The sequence below is a fragment of the Triturus cristatus genome, chromosome 7 (genome assembly GCF_964204655.1).
Source record: "Triturus cristatus chromosome 7, aTriCri1.1, whole genome shotgun sequence".
NCBI lineage: Eukaryota > Metazoa > Chordata > Amphibia > Caudata > Salamandridae > Triturus > Triturus cristatus.
Window position 1 is genome coordinate 658,321,594 of NC_140590.1, and position 22,480 is coordinate 658,344,073.

Genomic DNA, 22,480 nt, shown 5'->3' on the forward strand with positions numbered 1-22,480 from the left:
TATTGATTGCTCTGGCAAACCGTTAGTTATTAATTCCATAGTCTTGACTACTGCATCTCTGACAAGGATTCTTAAGCATTTTACTGAATTAACAATTCATTCATCTTTGACCCTCCCCACACACAGTCACTCTTCTCTGCCTCTCTTGCACATCTTCCACTCAATAACTGTCTAGTGGCCCAATGTACAGTGTGACCACTTTAACTTGCCCTTTCGCTTGCCCCAGCTACTAAGGGAACCTCTCTTTTTTTGTTTTTTTTGTTTATTGAGAATTCATGTAACATTATAACAAAGCAGTATGAATAAATTTGACTGAAAAAGACTTGATACGATATAGGCAAACCACAAAAATTAACAATAAAGAATAAATGAAACAAAAACATGGTATGTAGAGGTCGGCTAACGAATTACATTGCTAGTATCTGATTGAAGTTGAGGGTTGTAAATCATGAAATGTTGTTGATATAGATATTGATATTGATATTGATATGCGTATAGTAAATAGTGCCGGCTACCACAAACAGAAAAAGAAAAAGAGAATATAGCGAATAAGAGTATTAAGAGCATTGCCGTAGCCATAATCCTGAAAATCAATAAGTTTGCTACAATCTACTAGTGCGCCAAGCAGCCACTGGTGCCCATATCTTCATCCCCAATTCTCTTAATTTTTACCCTTGAGTTGATACAGAGCCGTCTCCACATTATGTATACCCAATAATCTGGATAGCCACATTTGAAAGGTTGGGGCCTCAGTATCTTTGCAAGCTGCTGAAATAAAAATTCTGAGTACAGCTGTGGAGATAAAAATTAGAGCTTCAGTCTCAGTATTTAATTTCAATTGACTTTGGCATCCTATAATCATGAGTGTCGGAGACAAGGTTATCTGAGCATCCAACAGTCCAGACCAGAATGATTCGATCTCTATTTCGATTGATTCTAGTTTCTCGCACTGATAAAACATATGGATAATGTCAGCTGGACCTTTGCAGCATCTGGGACAATTACTATTCTCCCTCTTGCCCCAATCATAAAGTTTAGAGGGGGTGTAATAGAGATTGAATAATGTTTTGAAATGCTGAGCTCTTAAATTGGAGGAGCGTAGGAATCTTCTACCCGTTTCAAGGGCTCTGTCCATGTCAATATCCGGATCCTCCAACTTTGCAGCCCAGGCTGCCTCGGTTTTGCCCATGTCGCCCTGGGATTCCTCCAAAAACAGCCTGTACACACAATTAATTCTAGGTTCACCGACCTTCAAATAGTCCAATATCTTACACCTCTCCCTTAAGATAATTCGGGGCCTTATTGATCTGATTGTACTGACCACCTGAGCGTATTTATAATCTTGTATACCCTGGAGGGAGTGCCTTTGTCTTAATTCTTCCAGAGTTCTGCACTCATCCCTGACAATAACTTGCCCCAGTGTCAGGACACCTTTTCCCGCCCAGTGTCTCCAGGACCCATCATTACTTAAATTGGGAAAAAAGCTAGAGTTCCAGGGGTGTGGTGATTGTATTTGGAGATTGCCAGTGCTTTCTGAGCTGCTGCCCAGACCCCCCATATTCCTTCGAGTGTCTTAAGTCTCGACTTGCTATAATATCTCCTTTCTGTTCTCCTTAGTAATACCCCGGTAGCCTCGCTCCCAAGTAGTAATTCAAAGATAGATGGAATCGCGTCTTGTCTTCTCGGGGAGTTTGAGCTGCTTCCCACTGGTTCAAATAAAATAGCCCTCTGCGTAAGTAGACAGGACCAATGATAGTATCTGACGTTTGGCATTCCCAAACCACCCCTTTCCTGAGGCAGAGACATATATTTCATGGATCTTCTAACCTTACCATATTGCCACAAGAAGTTCATAAAGATGGATTCTATTTCTTTAATAATTTTCCCCTCTATTTTAAAGGGGATCGACCGAAATTTATATAACACCGTGGGGAACATAGTCATTTTGATAACATTGGCGCGACCAATTATTGAGAGTTGTAGCGTGTCCATTCTTTTCAGATTCTCCCTCATGGATTTCATGAGAGGAATGAAATTATCTCTAATTATCAACTCCGGTTGTGCGTTGATCGTTATCCCCAGGTAAACCACAGAATCGACGAATCTAGAGTTTGGCTTGTTTATGTTCTTGGAGCAGAGCACCTGTGTCTTACCCACATTTAGACGGTAGCCTGATTGTCCGCCAAATTTGCTCGTAGTACCCACTACTTCTCGCATAGCTGCTTCAGGATCAGTAGTAATGACAGCTAGATCATCGGCATATGCCAAAATTTTTGTTTGAAATCCATTCGTAACTACCGGTTTAATTGCTGTGTTGTTGATTATTTGGCGTATTAGAGGATCAATATATAGTGCGAATAGAATGGGTGAGCATGGGCATCCCTGCCTTGTCCCCTTTGTAATAAAAATCTTATCTGAACTCTCACCCATCATTTGAATTTTCGCCACTGGGGTGGCATACATGGCCTGAATAGCCTTCATAAACCTTGGTCCAAACCCCCTTCCGGCGAGCACACTCCACAGGAATTCCCATCTGACGCGGTCAAAAGCTTTCTCCGCATCTAGGAGGATCATTGCGACCCCTCCCTCCCCGGCAGCATGGATATCAAACAACGCGATAGCTCGTCTGATATGATCTGTGGTTCCCCTACCAGGAATAAAACCATGCTGCCAGGGAGAGACCAGGGACCCAATGATCCGTCCCAAGCGGGTTGCCAAGATCTTAGCGTATAATTTATTGTCCGCATTTATTAGAGATATGGGTCTATATGAACCCGGATTTTCCGTGGGCTTGCCTTTTTTATGGAACACCACTATATTGGTGTTCATCCATGACTCAGGGATTAAACCTGTATTTATAACCCCGTTGAAAAGGTCTAACAAAAGTATAGATGTTTCTTCAAAAAAACTTTTGTAGAGCTCAATTGGTAAGCCATCGGGGCCAGCAGCCTTCCCTGCTGCTAATTCTTGTATGGCCTCCGAGAGTTCATCCATAGTAATGGATTGTTCTAGAATTTCTCTATCATTCTGAGCCACTTTGATCCCCAATCCTGTCCACTCAGCCATTGGCTCCTCTGTCACCACAGTCTTCCTGATACAATGTTTGATAGTATCTTTTGAAGACATCTATAATGTCCTTTGGCTCCTCGTAGATCCTGCCCTGCTCTACTATGTGTGAAATAATATTTTTCAAGGTCGCTTGTCTAATACGTAATGCCAATGCTTTCCCAGCTTGTTCCCCCGTCTCATACATATTCCTTCTTTGTGTTTGATATTCAGCAGCAGCTTTTTCGGCTAATTGCTTTTGTATCGCAGCTTTGAGAGTACTCACTCTTTCTAGGCTTATGGTGTCCGGCCTTCTATCAGATAAATCTTTCCTATGCTGTTCCTCCGCTGCTGTTAATTTATTCATTAATTGCTCTCTTTCTAAATTGAGTCGTTTCCAATTACGAGAGGTGTAGCTGCTGGTTTCTCCCCTTAAGGCAGCTTTATAGCTGTCCCAAACAGAGTTTCGCGATGCGCTGTATCTATTAGCATCAAAAAAGGCCTGTGACCAATTCTTCATATATGCTATATATGTGCTATCTGTTAAGAGCTTCTTATCAAAAGTCCATGGTCTCAATGGTTTAGCTGGTCTATTCAAAGCTATTGTTAATAACAATGGATTATGGTCTGATATTATCATAGGTAATTTGCTGATTTCTACTGTGCTAATCTCAGTGGTGGTAATCATAAAATAATCCAGCTTGGAATATTTCTTAAATGGATGCGAAAAATATGTAAAGCCTGAATTCCCTGATTCAATACTACCCCAGACATCCCTCAAACCATGTGAATCCATCATTGAGCATACTGCCCGATATACCCGGGGTTTTCGCCCGGTATATCCTATTCCCCCTTCGAAATCTGCAGAGATATTAAAATCCCCGCAAACCACTATGGGTGCTGGCCAGCTTGCTAGCTCCTTCTCAATATGATTGAAGATGTCAGGGTCGTCGCTATTAGCCCCGTTTATACTACAAATAGTAATACCAGAATTCATTTCGCATAATGCCCACCGCCCCATGGTGTCAGCCTTGAATCGTTTAGCTCCCCCCAGACCAACCTTGCCAATGATAGCGACCCCCCTAATAGTAGACGTTTGGGAGGAGCAGGATAGAGTCTCGAATCCCTTTATGTTTAACCAATGCCTTTTCCCCCATGGCAAATGGGTCTCCTGTATACACATAATATCTGTACGTGTAAATTTAACAAATTCCTCTAATCTTCCCCTTTTTTTCCAATCGTTTAGACCCCCTATATTCATAGAGCAGATCCTAAGGGAACCTCTCTCTGCATTTTGGTATTTGTACCTCTTACCTGTCCATTGCCTATCTCCACAGCTACTATGTCACATTACACCTGGGTGGGATGCCTCCGTCTTACCCAGGTCCAACCATAACAATGCATGAACTCCCTCTACTCCTGCGCTTCATGGCCAACAACTGGTCCTACATAATATATCCTTCTTCATCTAAGGCCTGGCCTACTGGCCAGCAACATTTTAGTTTCTTAGATATTGCATTTTAAAGGCATGATTGATCAACGAATGCAATGCAAGCTCCAAACCCGTGGCCAACTGAAAGTTTGACCTCGGCCACAGTGGCAGCTTCTGCTTTCGCCCGTTGGGGCTCCTATCTCCTGTCTGCAAAAATGACACAGGAGAAACAGATTAACTTTGAGACATGATGGGCTGGCTGGTCTTCCCTCTGGGTCAGGATCTGGAAGCCAGGCAGTCTGATCGGCTTCCCGAACATGTTACGTCATGACGCAGGGCTTCTCTTTCTACAGCCCGTCAGTGGCCTGGGACTGTTTGTTAAGATTCAGCATAGGCCCATGACGCGGCAGGCCCCACTACCTCGGTTGTTCCCAATGCTTATCTTGTAAATAATACTGTCAGGGCCCTGCTCCGAAGGCCACTGCAGCCTGCAGCCTGCACCATGCATTGCCCCTACCAGCGCTGCCAATGGCAAGACGTCCATAACACCTATCCTTCGCACCCCTACAAGTGTGACAATTCAGACTATTTCAGGCCACACACCGCTATAATAATGGCATGAGAAGCTAGTATTAGTCATTTTCAACGTACATTGACTTAATAAACACAGTTGTTGTGCAATCTCAATTTTTTTTAAAAGACAGCGCCGCCATGTAGTGGACTGTCAGTAGAGCCGGTGCTGACAATTAAGTGCCAGTACCAGCACCGGAAACCACAGGCACAAATTAAGAACTGCGCAACTGACTCATCCCATCCCTGTAAACTTTTGAAAAACAATGGATTGCTGAGGAGATTTCCCAGTTTCTACAGGAGTCATCTCTCCTCTGGGTAAGATGTTTGTAGAGGCACAGGCACTTCTGTTGTCTCACATTGTACTCACGTGAGCGATCTTTGTTCCAAGCGTGGCAAGTGATGGGCTCGATCCCAAAGCTGTACAGGGACATGTCCAGGCAGCCACGGGGAAGGGGCTGAGAGAGAGAGAGAGAGAGAGAGAGAGAGAGAGGGAGAGAGGGAGAGAGAGAGAGAGAGAGGGAGAGGGAGAGGGAGAGAGAGAGAGAGGGAGAGAGGGAGAGAGAGAGAGAGAGAGGGAGAGGGACAGAGAGAGAGGGAGAGAGGGAGAGAGAGAGAGAGAGAGAGAGAGGGAGAAAGAACAAAATATTGTCTTTATAACCTTTTCACACCACAGAGTTAGACACTTTCACCTCATGTTACAGTCATTCCCACGTGGACAGACAACCCCGCTGCTTTCTCACGCCTTCTAAAACGGAAAGTATACATCGTTTTCTGTCAGCTTTTAAGTTGGGATCTCACGAAAAAAATGGATTTTCATAACCGTGGATCTTCTTCACCCTAAGGTTCTTCCCTCCTGAAGCCGAAGCTGTGTTTTGTGTGCACCAGTGGCCCTCTGTTGTTGCTTACGTTGAACTCTTCGATCATAATGCATCTTGCTCTTTGTACTCACCTGCATAACATTTTATTTATTTTACTGCATCTGTTAACGCGATTCCTCCAACTGCGCAGCACTGTTTAAATACTCCTTATGTCCTATACCCATATGTTGTATTGGTGATGCTAGAGATCTTGATATGCAATTTTGGGCTCTCTAATGTACTCTCTCCGTATGTTATGCTCTAAAGCAAGGTAGGCTTTGTGCTTTAGAAAACAAGTTTAAATTTAAAAAATGCAATACAGAGGCCCAAAGTTTGTGAGAAAGATACTTCATCACAAAAGTGACGGATATCCCGTCTGCCTTATCACAATATATAATGCACTTGTAATAAGACGCACAGGATATATGTCACGTTTGTGACAGAGTACCCATCTGCGACATCATGAAGGAATGGGTTGCACACCTCATATTCGACCAATGTTCTAAATTAGATGTCCAAATCCACTTTATGCGTGCTTAACACTGGTGACGTGCTAAGCCCAAAAGCACGTATGAACTAAACAACATCGACTTGGGGCTATCTTTTAGCCCCAACCAGTGGCACTGCCAATATTGCGTTTGCAAATGTTTCTCTTATCTTTATCAATTGTGCTTCGTTTAATTCCATGTTTTTTTCTCTTTTACGCTGTAAGCCGTTACCGATCCACATGCAAGGAAATGCAAATTTTCTAGGTTTCTCATGTTTAGGTGGGCCATCCGAACCTCTTCTCCAAAAACACGTACAAAAGCGAAGTTCATCAAAAGCAGTTTATTAAACCCAATGCATTTCGGGCCTCTGGGGGCCCTTCGTCAGGGGAAACTGAAAATAACAATAGGACATATATTAAAAATCTACAACATGTATGCTTATAAGTTCATTATGTTATGCTAATTGTACGAATTAGATTCGTCTAAATAAGACTCCTTAAACCCTCCGTTATGTTATCAACTCTAATCTGAACCAACCGACTCTTAACATCAATCAGCATTCCTTCATTATTCCCATGAGAGTGTTTCTCCTAGCCGCTAGATCAATGTTACCCCTCCGATTACTTCATTATCATAATCAACCCCCGTCACGTACTTCTAATGTTTCCAGTTTTTCGGTGCAGGACCCTTCCGATCTGTATTTCGCTTGTCTCGTACTACCCCTTCCTTGGCAACCTTCGTTCACATCTCTTCAACCCCTTTCTTGCTCTGTTTCTTCTAACGGTCGACCTTCCTAATCAGGTAATCAGTTACTACCCTACGCGAAAAATACCTTGCTGTCTGTGTTTCCTCTCTGTTAAGGGAGAGGAAACACAGACAGCAAGAAAGGGGTTGAAGGGTCCTGCACCGAAAAACTGGAAACATTGGAAGTACGTGACGGGGGTTGATTATGATAATGAAGTCATCGGAGGGGTAACATTGATCTAGCGGCTAGGAGAAACACTCTCATGGGAATAATGAAGGAATGCTGATTGATGTTAAGAGTCGGTTGGTTCAGATTAGAGTTGATAACATAACGGAGGGTTTAAGGAGTCTTATTTAGACGAATCTAATTCGTACAATTAGCATAACATAATGAACTTATAAGCATACATGTTGTAGATTTTTAATATATGTCCTATTGTTATTTTCAGTTTCCCCTGACGAAGGGCCCCTAGAGGCCCGAAATGCATTGGGTTTAATAAACTGCTTTTGATGAACTTCGCTTTTGTACGTGTTTTTGGAGAAGAGGTTCGGATGGCCCACCTAAACATGAGAAACCTAGAAAATTTGCATTTCCTTGCATGTGGATCGGTAACGGCTTACAGCGTAAAAGAGAAAAAAACATGGAATTAAACGAAGCACAATTGATAAAGATAAGAGAAACATTTGCAAACGCAATATTGGCAGTGCCACTGGTTGGGGCTAAAAGATAGCCCCAAGTCGATGTTGTTTAGTTCATACGTGCTTTTGGGCTTAGCACGTCACCAGTGTTAAGCACGCATAAAGTGGATTTGGACATCTAATTTAGAACATTGGTTGAATATGAGGTGTGCAACCCATTCCTTCATGATGTCGTCAATAGTTTTTGCCCTACCGGGTTAGCACCCATACAAAAAAACGAGTGAAAAATAAGAATACTGTGAAAAACGTTATCTCTTGTCCCATGCAGGGCGGAACAACATCGTTCATCAAGCATGCTTATTATTTGTTTTTGGAAGTCAAACGAATTCTGAAAAACATTTTTGGACAAATGTACAAAATTAATTTATATTGTCTACATTTAAATGATTGTGGTACGAAGTTACAACAATGTTGAAATGATTACATGTATTAGCATGCTTAGCGTAATGTTTTGAGCACACAGTTCGAGTACACTATGGGAGTTGGAGTGTTCTAGGCAAGTTTGATGATGACGATAGTCAGGTGTAAAATGTCACGTGGTAGAAGGGGGAGGGGAGGTTGTTTGAGTTTAAATTTGGGTGGTGAGACAAGGAGAGTTGAAGCTTTTGGGCGCAGGAATGACGAGGACGAATATGTAACAGCAGGTGAGCGAGAACGAATAATAAGATAGATTGTTTGGTAACGGGAGAGGGGTAACTTCGGAAAATTCCTGTTAAGGGAGAGGAAACACAGACAGCAAGGTATTTTTCGCGTAGGGTAGTAACTGATTACCTGATTAGGAAGGTCGACCGTTAGAAGAAACAGAGCAAGAAAGGGGTTGAAGAGATGTGAACGAAGGTTGCCAAGGAAGGGGTAGTACGAGACAAGCGAAATACAGATCGGAAGGGTCCTGCACCGAAAAACTGGAAATCTTGGAAGTACGTGACGGGGGTTGATTATGATAATGAAGTCATCGGAGGGGTAACATTGATCTAGCGTCTAGGAGAAACACTCTCATGGGAATAATGAAGGAATGCTGATTGATGTTAAGAGTCGGTTGGTTCAGATTAGAGTTGATAACATAACAGAGGGTTTAAGGAGTCTTATTTAGACGAATCTAATTCGTACAATTAGCATAACATAATGAACTTATAAGCATACATGTTGTAGATTTTTAATATATGTCCTATTGTTATTTTCAGTTTCCCCTGACGAAGGGCCCCCAGAGGCCCGAAATGCATTGGGTTTAATAAACTGCTTTTGATGAACTTCGCTTTTGTACGTGTTTTTGGAGAAGAGGTTCGGATGGCCCACCTAAACATGAGAAACCTAGAAAATTTGCATTTCCTTGCATGTGGATCGGTAACGGCTTACAGCGTAAAAGAGAAAAAAACATGGAATTAAACGAAGCACAATTGATAAAGATAAGAGAAACATTTGCAAACGCAATATTGGCAGTGCCACTGGTTGGGGCTAAAAGATAGCCCCAAGTCGATGTTGTAGAGTACCCATCTGCCACACTCTAAATCAGGCCAGGTGCAGTGCTTAATTTGTACAAGAATGTGTGCCATAATTAAATGGCACACTAAATACCAAGGGGCAGATTTATGTTTCCTGGCGCATCCCTGCAAATCAGCAGGGATGCGCCAGGAAAGATGCGTCACGGAAGTTTACCCTTGCGCCACGATAGATGTGCCGCATTTACAATGCAGCGCATCATGGCGCAAGGATAAACATATGCGTGACGCATCTGATGGCGGAAGGTTGGCGCATTGCTGGAGTTGCGTCGCAAGCGTGACGCAGCTCCAGCAAGGCTCGGGGTGCCCTATCGGCACAATGCTGCGTCAATCCTTACGCCTTCTTCAAGCAGGCGCAGGGTTTTGACGCAGCATGGCCGGAAAAGTGACTGAGTGAAATCTTGTAGATTTCACTCAGCCACTTTTCGGAGGCGTTCCTACGTCGGAATGCCCCCCCTGTGCAGGTACGCCCACATGTGGCGCAAGCTTTACAACGTGACGCATCTCCCTAGATGCGTCACGTTGTAAATGGGGTGCATCATGGCGCAGGGTTTACGCCGCCGCTGTGTCACAAAAGTGATGCAACGGCGGCGTAAAAGTGGCGCAAGTCCGATATAAATCTGCCCCCAAGTGTGCATAGTCTTATATCCATCTCAGGCCTCTATAAGCATTATCCGACCCTTCCTGCCCCCTTATCTCACTTTTGCAGGTACCTGCTTTCTCACTTGGTGACGTTTTCCCATCTTCATCTTCCTTTGTTGTTCCAATTTGTGTGCTTTTCCACCTCTCTTTGCTCTCCTAAATATCTGATGCAGAAAAATCAGTGCCAGTCCCCAAAAATACGTGCCTGGTGGCCCCATCAGGGCTGGACTGCGAACCCAAACCATCCATGGCAAATTTTGTCCAACCAGCCCCCATACGGTACATAGTGAGCAAGAGCAGGAAGCGAGTCTTACAACTACAAGGTTTGAGGGGGTACTCTCCCAAGAAAACTGGAAAAAAATGGTGCATTCTACAACACATTTTTCATTATATATTCATTTGTATTCGTTTTTTTGAGCAGTAAATGACGACCTTACAATGCACCAGTATATGGCAATCTTTATTGGGGATCTTCAATGATTCCCTCACTATCACCCTCCAACAGTGCCTCTCAACTCTCCATAGCCCCTCTCTCACATTTATTTGATTTGTTTTTCAGCGCCTCTCATACCAGTATAGGGTGTCGGAGCATTTTACATCACACACATTACATAGACAATAAATCATACATGTTTACATCAGTGTATAGAAAATGTTACATAAGACAAAGGGTACTACAAGGTATAGGATTCATGTCATCCATACTAGTAGGTATTTTTTAGGAGTTCTTGGTCTGGGGAAACTATTAAAAAATATTTCTACCCAAACAAACCCTTTTTAGCTAAATTAGGATAATGAAAGACTGGGGAAAAAACATAACTTTCTAACCTAGAATACGATTGTAATTTATGAACTGCACAGTGAGAAAAGAATCTCTGTGACAAAAGCAGTGACGCACTGAGCTGTGCGCATAAAATACTGTTCTATGATTTTCATAGTACATGCTCTTTGCAGCAGGCGTATTAACCCTCTGCGCTACCTTATATGAGTCAAAACTGCCACTAGAAAAAATTCTGATCTCTATCCAGCAGGTACATTAATCACCAGAGTTATCTTGGCACTTTTATTGTTGTGTTAAAACTGTTGCATATACAAGAAATTCTGCAGTGCTTTTAAAACTGCTGAACTGCCACAAAACCAGTGCGATACCTGAAGCAGCCCAACACCCTTCCAGCCTCCCAGAGTAATGCCAGGTGCCTGGTCCCCACCAGCAACCACCGGCTCAAATTAGGCACTGGCCTGCTGTATGAACAACTGTTCACAATGGATTTGCAATATGCAAAGTTCTAATATGTTGTATCACAAATTGTCCATTCCCCTGTTATCCTCAACCTTTACATGGAGCTGCTTGGAGCTCTGCTCACAGATAACAGTATCAAGATTCTGCAATATGCTGATGATGCGATACTCTGTTTGAAAGTTTCCTCTGCTTCAGACATCAAACACTGCTTGTACAGTATCCATTCCTGGATGTCCACCATCTACCTGAAGCTCAACCCAACCAAAACAGAATGACCATTATTTACCTAGAAGAATAAACAAGATACAGTACAAACCTGGCTCAATGACATGAACCTTGACAACTTCAAACCTCCGTTCATACTTTGCATTGGCCCCCGTAGGGAAACTCATTTTGTTTAAGAATCTGGTGTTGATTTACTGAGCTTTACACCAGACTGGCCCAAGTTATCTGTCCACGGAATCCATTTCTATTGCCCTGCCAGGAATTTCTGGTCCTCAAATAGGGTCTTAGCTAATGTCCCTAAAATATTCTGGGCTAGAGCCGGGGGGGGGAGTGTTCTTTCTCCTTTCTTGGTCCATCTGAATGGAATAAACTTCCCCTGTACATTTGGCTGCTGAGCTCGGAGCAAAATTTCAAAAAGAAGCTGAAAACATGGCTTTTTACACAGACTTAACTGAATTACACGAAGACTAGCAATGGGACACTCCTAGGAGCAGCTGTGCTACAAATCCCACTGATCATGGTCATCAACTCTCACTGAATGCCAAACCGATTAGATTCACCCTGGAACCCAACCTCTCCCTTAATGACCACATTGCCACAAAAACAAAGTCAGCCTGGTACCAGCTCTCTCTTCTAAAAAAAGAGAAATCATTTATTCTAGAAAGAAACTTCAAAACTGCTGTTCCAGCCCTTGTACTCTCGCATGTGGATGGTAGTAATGCCCCACTGCATGGCCTCCCAGACTCAACACTGACACCCCATAGGTGCATCCTACACACCGCAGCACGTCTCATCCAGGGTCATAAGAAATATGATCACATAAACCCCACCCTGAAGGAACTCCATTGGTTCTCTGTTGTGGATAAGAAGGACACAGCACAGAGGTATCGATGAAATACGAGGATTTATTGGAAGAACACAGGTAGGAGAAGACTCCTCTCTGGGCCGGCACAACACATCAAAACCAATATTAAAGCCAACTGCCTACCCACATATGAAAAACCTCTCGCATTCTAATGCTTTATTGTCCACGAGCCCTCGAGGCACGGAGAAATCCTCAAGCCCTCGTGGTACACAGGTCATATGTCCACCACACCGAGGGTGTGAAGGGTGCTAGCCCTACTTAACACATCCCCTTTTGTTAAAAAAAAACCTCTAAGCAAAAAGGGGAACAGAGGGGTGATGGAGAAGGCAAGTGAGGAGCACCAGGGATGCCAAAGAGGGAGAGAGGGAGAGAGAAAAGAAAGGGAGGGATGATCACAACGGGGTAGCCATTAAAAAATTCAATGAGCAAATTTCAAGGGGCATCACAAATAAAATAAGACAGCCCCGTAGAGGGTAGATGCATGGTTAAGAAACAGAGTTCCTTAAATATACAGGTGGTCTGCGAACTCCAACAACCCAAGAGGTTGCACCACTATCAGATTCCCCGACAGTGGGGCCCTTCTCAACATGGCCCATGGGAAGCACGGCTTCTTCTCGCACAGCAGGAGCCTGGCCTCTTTGACCACAGGCGTCAAAATCCGCATCCTCCATGAACAAGTAACCACCACACTTCCTCTCTTCTTTTCCCACACATTCACCTCCTCTTTGATATATAGAGCAACTCTGCGCCGATTACATTGCTCATCATTCTCCAGAATGACATAGAATTCAAACTTTGTAATGACCTTTAAATTTGGAAAGCTCCTTAACAGTGCGACCGGACCTGATTTTGACCCAGTCACCTTCAACAACTCTTCCCTTCGAAACCACATCATTATTCAGCTCAGGGATCTGCGATCCATCTCTAGATACCCACTCTCGCAACCAAGAAGATACTAACTTGCTTCCCGGAGGTCTTCCCCTCATGATTTCAAAGGGAGACTTGGACGTGGTTTCCTGAGTGGTAGTGCGATAGGCCCAAGTCCTGTACCACCTATTTAGCATGTAATCCAGCAGACACCGCTATTTGTATCACTCCTTTCACCATTCTGTAGGCACCCTCCACTATACCTTTACCTTGGGGGTTGTACAGTGCAGTGCAATGATGAGTTTCTCCATTGGTTTTGAGAAAATAATCCATGTCCTGGGAGACTAGCTGACTCCCATTGTCAGTTATAAGTATAGAGGGTGTACATTCTTTCAAGAAGATTTTGCTAAGACTCACAATAGTGGATATCATAGTAATTTCCCTCAGAAGGACACAGAGAGCCACCTAGAAAAAACATCCACCACAACCAAAGCAAATCTGCACTCTTCTTTCAACTCCGACAGGGGATCAATGAAATCAATACAGACACTGTGCCAAACTTTGCCAGGATTGGAGATGTGTCCCGTGACCACTTGCTTGCCCACTTTGAGCCTCTTCTCACCCTCCTTGCATATTTTACAACCAACAACCCACTCCAAATTCTGATTATCCATGCCAGGCCACCAAAATTGAGCCTTGACATGGCGTTGTGTCAAACCCTGGCCAAGGTGACCTTCATGAGCCATTTTGATGATTCTCCCCCTTATACCAGAAGGAGGAACAAACCTGTCACCTCTCATAAGCACCTTGCTTCCACAAGTGGACAGTTCGTCTAGAATTTTAAGGAAGGGACGTACAGGCACAGCTACACAACTCTCACTTCTTCTACCAGAGGTCACTATACGTATCACCTCCAAGAGGGTGTTGTTTTTTGCCATCTCCTCACTCCACTCCTCCAATAAAATTGCACCAGCCCCCTCACACACCACATCCTCCACAGAAGCAACTGGGTTGTCTTGTTTATCAGAGATGACAGTGTCATCAGAGTGCATACCATCTAATGCCAAACTGGATAAGCAGTCTGCTTGTTTGTTCTGCCAACCAGGAATGTATTCAAGGACAAAAAGAAATTCTTGCAGCCTGGCTGCCAATCTGGCTAATCGAGCAGATCCATTGCCTGCCCCTCCAGGTGATAGAATTTTGAGTAGGGGTTTATGGTCTGAACATAATATAAATTCTGTGCTTCACACATACGTGCGGTAGTACTCCACACCCCAAGTGGCAGCCAAGGCTTCTCTTTCGATTACAGAGTAGTTTCTTTCAGAACTAGATAGGGTCCTGTAAGCAAAGGCCACCGCATTCTTGCACCACAATGTTTTTGAGAAAGAACAGCACCCAAGCCCGTTGCACTTGCGTCAACAGTTATTATGGACTTTAACTTGATGTCAAATGGAGCCAAAAGCCCTGCATAACAAATTTCATTCTTGATGGAATCGAAGCATTCCAGTTGTTCCAAGCTCCAGACAAAACTCTGAACTTTCCTCAACAAAGCTTTGAGTTTCTCAGTTTTGTCTGCAAAATGCTGTACAAACTTCGCATAATATTCAACGAGACTCATGAAAGATCACAACTGATCTTTAGCAATAGGTCTTGGAGTTTGTTCAAGGGCTTTGAGAGGCTTCACTTAGGATTGACACCCTCATACGACAAGGTATAACCCAAGTATTCAACACTTTCAGTGAGGAAAGAACCCTTTTCCCTGCGCAAAGTAATTCCCACATCAGGAATTCTTTGTAGAGTCTGTTTCAACAAAGCATTGTGTTCCTGGACTGTATCACCAAAGACTAAGATGTCGTCCTGGAAGTATAAAATATGATCCATACCTTTAAACATTTCTGACATCATGCATTGGAACATGCTTGCCGCGAAAGAAAGGACAAACGGCATGCGAGTAAATTGAAAACTTCCCTCTTTGGTGATAAAGGCAGTGAGGGGCATTGAGTCAGTGTGGAGCTCGATCTGGTGGTATGCATTCTTGAGGTCTAACTTTGAAAATATTTTTCTGCCTTTCAGAAACATAAATAGTTCAATAATGTTTGGTAGTGGATAGGTATCAGCTATGATGTTCTGCTTGAGTGACCTCAAGTCCACACAGAATCTCAGGCAGCCATCCGATTTGCGTGTTATGACCACTGGCGAAACCCAATTGGAGGTGTCCACTGGTTCAATTATCTCCTCCTTTAGCATATCCTCAAGCAATTCTTTTACTCCTTCCCTAACAATGAAAGGGACTCTTCTGAGCTTGTGTTGCACTAGAATTGCGCCTTTTTTTAACAAACTTTTGTGTACATAACCTTTGAGCATGCCCAACTTATCATCAAAGACATGCCTAAGTGAGTTCAAAATATTATCAATGAATTCATCCTCTACCACCATGATTTGCATAGGTGCCCTTGGATCAGTTTTAATGTGTAGATCATATTGATGAATCCAACCTAAAATAGCAGGTCCATCTTCTGACACATAAACTTTTCTGAGTTAGGACCTCCCTCCAAACTCTACCATGGATTCCATTAACCCTATGATGTCAATTGTTTCCCCTTGATAACCTGTGGGTGTAATGTCCCTGGGTTCTAAAACGTGTAAAAATAGATTTGAGAACAATGGTATACTTGGATCCAGTGTCAACCATAAGTGACACCTTACTGCCATTGACTCTAAACATCGCTTTGGGTCTATTAAGTCTACGTAACTCATTTTCTACACCCCCAGGCTCACTGCTGTCAACACATAAAATTCTATGTGGAGTTTCAATTTGTTGTGTACAGGCAGCTTTCCCTCTCCGAGCTAATTTACACATCTTTGCAAAATGTCCAAATCGACCACATCTCATGCATTCCTTGTTTTGTGCAAAACAAAACATAGAGTCAGAACCGTGATTGAGGCAGCCACAATGATTGCAACACCTGCTAGGAGCAGAAGAGACAAATATCCTTTCTTTTTGGACAGAGTGTTTGGAAGAAGAGAGGGCAGGCTGGGCTAATTTGTCTACAGCACCCACCTCCGAAATATCCACCTTTTGTTCTTTCTTTTCTAGTTCCTTCATGCACAAGATCATTGTTCTAGTACCTTAGCTATCCCTGTATCATCACTCAAGGTTGGATTTTTGGCTACCCATAATCTCTCCTGAGTTTTCTTGTTGGCACATTGTAAAAAAAATAGGTCTCTTAAGAGTTCATCTGTCACTGCCCCAAAACTACATTTAGTGGATAACTCACGAAGTCTAGAAACAAATTCATCAATACTCTCCTCCACTTTCTGATGTTGAGAATAAAAGTTATAACTGGACATATCCAGGTTTTCCTCCTTGGCATAACGTATCGTTAATCTGCGTCTGGTCTCCATATACACATCCTGAATAACTTCACAATGTACACCAACAGCTTGCGGCAAATACCTGAACACTCTCTGGCCTTCCTTACTCACAATACTCAACAACAAGGCTTTTCTGCATGTTAGCTTAAACTCTCCTCCATATAATGCTTCTAAGTAGTTGTCAAACATTAAAACCCAATCATCCCAAGGCATGGGTGGTTTGCTAGGCTGTATAAAAAAAGAAAGTGAGGAATAACTGAAACTAGTGGTATGGCAGGCACAGGTACAGTGCTATCTCCTGTTGCTTCCATGGTTGAAGAAGGTTAGAAATAGTAAGAAACCAGGAGAAATGATAAATAAGAGATAGCCAAGTTGCAAGAAGAACGTAAGCAAAGTTACATCAGAGGTTAAAACAAATTAGGCAAAAATCCCCAGACGAAACCACAGTATGTTCAACAACAAGAAATCAAGGTGTGCGCATCACTGCTGTAACAGTGAATGCACAAAGAGTTAATTACTAGGTGTGCACATCACCAAAGGATTAAGGGGCATATTATCAAGCACGGCGTTAAAATTATCACCGATTTAGCGGCAGAAAACTGCCTCTAAAACGGCGATAATGGGCTTGATAATATGCCGCAGAGAATTCCAATAGAAGCCCATGTTGACACCAGAACATGGGCTTCTATGGGAATTCTCAAGGGCATATTATCAAGCCCATTATCGCCGCTTTAGCTGCAGTTTTCTGCCGCTAAAGCAGCGATAATTTTAACGCAGAGTCTTGATAATATGCCCCAAAGTATTTAATAGGCAGATTTCCCTAGTGCAATTACCGATGTATAATTAAGGTGTGCACATCACTGCAGAAACTTGTGTGTGCACCAAGGAATAATCTTACCATCTGTGCACATCACCATAGAATTCCCAGTTATATTGGGTTGGTCCTCCACTATATTTTCACAGCAAACAGCAGCAGAGGATGAGAAATCGGTGAAGCCTCCAGAACAGAGCAGGGTGTATTGAAGCACGGCCTCAAATGGAGCGTACACCACCGCTTCATGAATGAAATGAGGTCGCAGAGTGGAAAACACAAAGACTCTTCTTCCAGTAGTCTTGATCGGTGAGTGTGAGCTGCTCAATGGGCAGGGCAGACTCCTCCAGCCACTGGGTGCTCTGCTGAATGGGCGGGGCAGACTTCTTCAGCCGCAGGGTGTCGCAGACTTCCTCACACGCTGGGCGGAACCACAGAGACACAGGTCCCTCACTGCCCTACACCCACCACACAGCTGCTGCAGACCACCTTAGCTGCTGGGCGGGTTAGCGATGATGTGGTGTGATACCGCTGTACACCCTTCACACAGCCACAACGTCTCGCTAGGGTGCTGCTTAATTTCTGGGACTTTTGCCACCCAGGGGTTCGTCACTCTCCTCTGCTCCGAACCAAACAGCCGCTGTGTCCTGTTGAGGTGCCGCAAAGCTCTAAGCACCTTTGACGCTCGTACCCACGCCATCCGAACATGTCCTAGCACCGGCCAAGATCATCGCCAAAATTGTTGTGGATAAGTAGGATACCACATAGAGGTATCGATGAAGGATGAGGATTTATTGGAAGAACACAGGTAGGAGCGGACCCCTCTTTTGGCCGGCATGACACATCAGAACCAAGGTTACAGCCAACCGCCTCCCCACATATGAAAACCCTCCCGCATTCTAATGCTTTAATGTCCATGAGCCCTCGAGGCGTGGAGGCGTCCTCGAGCGCTCGTGGTACACAGGTTGAGTGTCCACCACACCAAGGGTGTGTAGGGCACGAGCCCTCTATAATACTCTCATTGTCAGTTCACACCATCTTCAACCAGCTGCATCATATAAAAAGCTAACCTAACCAGAACCCCTGCTTTTCTTGCAGACAAGCTCACCACCTCTGGTGGTTCTCGGCACACCTGCAGCCTGGACACCATCAGACTCCAGACTAAGTAGTGTAAAAAGAAAAAACAAGACAACAGGCCTTTTCCATCTATGTACCAAGGCTAAGTAACAGCACATGACTGGGAGGAGAGTAATAATTAGTGGTGTCTTCAGGATCCAAGTTATTTTTCTTTAGCGAGTGGATACCACACCTCTTTTCTAGGTGTGTGGTACTAAGCCTGTGGGCATGTAGATTTTGAAAAGACTGTGACTGGGGTTGCCTCATGTAAGGATGATGGAGTTCCAAATACGAACCAGGTATGGAACAAAAGGAGGGCCACATTCAACTCCCATGGAGAGGCGTCCAATGTTATGGTATCTGGAAGAATGCAGGAGGACCAACAGCTGTAAATGCAACTTCTGTCCATGAGTGAACCCTGTTCCACAGGTAGATATTGCTGTTAAACAAAACCTAGATCATTTCGAGGCAATTTTAAACCTACTCCAACAAAAACCTTCCCTGAGACACCCGTTATCCTGTTATATGAAAATATCATGTGATGTTGGATACCTACACAGCCACCACAACCTCGTAAGGCATCTGAACTACAAATTAACTCCTTTTGCATCTTTTCAGGTGAAAAATATATATACATGTGCATGTGTTGATATACAGTGGCACTAGCAGCAGAATAGCTGAGAACTGAAATGTGGGCAATTTCAGTTTTGCCCTCAACTTCTAAGCAAGATCCAACAGAAGCAATGTACTTTTCTATCTCTCAATGTTTCCACAAGTGAACACATATAATAGAACATGAGGACCAGTGATAGAAGTTGGGCAAAGAGGAATAGAATAAGAGAGAAAAGGAGACACAGAACTCCACGCACTGCTTCCTCACTTCTGGGGTAAGGAAGGCTGCAAGCTGTATTGGCTCTCTACAGCATGAAAAGATACCTTAAGAAAATTGTCATAGGAACACTCAACATAACTGTAAGGGGGAAATGATACACCTAAGTAAAATCTCTGCACATCTACTATCTATGCTTTGACAGAGTATTGAGAATTCCTGAAAGCTAAAGATAAACAGACATGATTATCTTGTTGATACATCTGTGTGTACATCTCCCTATGTTAAAATAACTACCTTAGGCTCTCTCACTGTACACTGTGTTGTGAAAGATTAATATAGTTTCTAATTGATTGTGGAAAACTGAATACATAAGAAACATTATAAGCATCTTGGGATTCCCTACACTTATCTGTTTGTATCCTCGAATTCTAATACTTATGCAGTGAGGACATCAACATTTGTATACATATGAAATGTGCTTTGATTGCAGTCCCATTCCATTACAATAACATTTAATTGAAGATATAGCCCAAGTCTTTAGCACTCAAAAAGAGTGCGGGTAGGCAAAGGTTTGTTTGCAAACTACCCACGACTTTAGTATATGTCTCTGAGAATCAAAAGATTCATAGTCCAGTCATTAGGGGAACTAGATGCCTTGATGCTTGAAAACCAACATCCATGTAGCACAAATGGCTCAGTAAGGATGTCAACACCACTAGGTTATACTGCCAAATCCAAAATAGCCATCATCTCCCTAGACGTGTGAGTCTGTGGCCTACAGGGAAACGTAGCTCACTGTCCATACTCTACCATGCAAAAAGAACAATTGATGGACAGAATGCAGAACAATGTCATACATTCACCCCAGTACAGAGATCTCGGCCTAAATCCATTGTGTTTTTTGCTCACCATGCCTTTCCAGTTTGGACCCAGCCATATGCAAATCAATCTTGACCCTGCGCCCAATGGGACCAGTCCAGCCTGAACAGCCAGGCTAGGTCCTCCCTGGACTGGAAACAAGCATCCGAGGACCAGTTTGGGGGTTTCACCCTCATCAGCCAGGATAGCTTGACTTCAGTGGCATGGAGAGCACGTGGCCCACGTCTGGGAATACCCGTCCCACTCGGGGTGACAAATGCAAAAAGAACAATTGATGGACAGAATGCAGAACAATGTCATACATTCACCCCAGTACAGACATATGGGCCTAAATCGATCGTTTTTTTACTCACCATGCCTTTCCAGTTTGGACCCAGCCATATGCAAATCAGTCTTGACCCTGCGCCCAATGGGAACAGTCCAGCCCGAACTGCCATCAATTGTCTGTCTTTTGCATACTCTCCATTGCAGCACGTTTCAAATGCCCTCTCAGCCTGAATATATTTAGCACTCTGCAATACCTGAGGCCCTCAGCATAGCTGTTTCAAGGTACTGCTTCCTCACACAAGGTCATGATGTGTAAGTGGCCCACGAGGTGAGTGACAAGGACACAAAGGATTCTATTCTCAGGGAATATAGTTTTGTTTAAAGAGATGGGTCTTTAATTCCTTTTTACATGTAGGATAGTAGGAGTCAATCTGATGTTGCTGGAAATGTAATTCCACATCATGAGTGCATCAATGGAGAAGGTCAGCCTGCTGAACCTTTCTTTCATGCATTTATTCATCTCTAGTCTGACACTGCCTTCGCTCCTGGTTCAGTGCAGTCTGTCTGCAGTGTTTCTTTCTCAGTCAGGAATGCAGGGGTGCCCTTTTTAAGTGTCTTGTAGGACAGACAGTCTTGAAGAAAATGTGGGTATGGAGGGGGAACCAATGTAGGGGCATACGTACAATGAACTGGCTGAGCGCGGGTTAGCTCCAAAATTGCTGACGCTGCACTCCGTCAGTTAAAAAAAGGCAGGGATGCACCTTATTTACAATGATACGCCGCATCCCTGCGTTTCCCCTAAGGCTGACACTAAATGTAGCTGCCTAACGCTAATGCAGGGTGCCTACTTTGGGGGGAATGATTGTTTATGTGCAGGAAGGTGTCCCTTCCTGCACATAAACAATGCAGAATGGCAATTTGTAACTCCTATGTGTGCTGCTTTGCACAGCACACATGGAAATTTCAAATCATCATTTTTGTTAATGATTGTTTATGTGCAGGAAGGCACACCATCCTGCACATAAACAATCATTCATGGCGATATGCTGGTTCTAGTTACGCCACCCTCATAAATAGGGTGCAGGGTCAAATTCAATGGGTATTGCGGCTGAACACCCACCACAGCACCCATTGCCTTCCCCTTTCACGCTAAGTGTAGCGTGAAAGGGGGTCTTATTTACAAGGTGGCGTTAAGCCACATTAAGTAGCTTAACACCACCTTGAATATAAGGCAATGGACTTAACGCCACCAGAACGTCTTAAAAAATGACGTTCTGGTGGCATTAAGTCCTTGTACATATGCCCTGTAGTTTCCAACTTTACATTTACTTACCATGACGACACGGAGCAAGTTGCAATCCCATGACTGATATTGTTGCAGGTTGATATTTGAGAGTGGATATTGCTGAAGTAGACCAATTTAGGTTATCTTACTCTCATAAACCAGATCCAAATATCTCCCCCAATCAATCTACTACACCCAAAATTAACTCATATGTCAATCTGAATTGAATAGTATCCATATTTTCGTTGGTGGCAACCCAGGGATGACTGGCATCTTACACTTCAATAGATTCAGTGCTTTTTAACCACTAGAGAACAAGCTATCTGCATGTTAGACCTGGGCAAAATTAGTAATTGGAGTAATTGGAGTATTTTTTGTAATTCTGTGAAACTACCGAACATGAAGCATTTATGCCCCCGTGCATAATTCAGATAATTTGGGGCAAAAATAACTGGGGAGAGTGGTGGGCACGGAGCTTACTCCGGACCCGGCCTTGGCCCTTCTGGGGTACTCTAAGAGGCTGCCTAAAGTGGTCCGCAGACTGGTGGATATAGGCCTGCTTGCTGCAAAGCGACGGGTTGCAATGTGCTGGTTGAAGGGTCCTGTACCTACTTTGGCGCAATGGTCGCATGACATGCTTTACTGTAGCACCCAATCTGAGACCTTTAGCAAATTACTACCCCCCCAGCAACAGACCTAAGAATTTCTGGGGACTATATACTTCATATTTGCTTACCAAAGA

At 43.6% G+C, this 22,480-nt stretch overlaps 1 protein-coding gene across 1 annotated transcript in view; it reads right to left on the reverse strand.

Annotated features, from left to right (window-relative positions):
• LOC146810305 (actin-related protein 2/3 complex subunit 1A-B-like) overlaps nucleotides 1-22,480 on the reverse strand; it is a 164,359-nt gene that overhangs the window by 131,475 nt on the left and 10,404 nt on the right. The window contains exon 2 of the mRNA XM_085617302.1: nucleotides 5,418-5,505. Coding sequence (XP_085473428.1) covers nucleotides 5,418-5,481 — 64 coding nt within the window. The 5' untranslated portion in view covers nucleotides 5,482-5,505. The remainder of the gene's footprint in view (nucleotides 1-5,417; nucleotides 5,506-22,480) is intronic.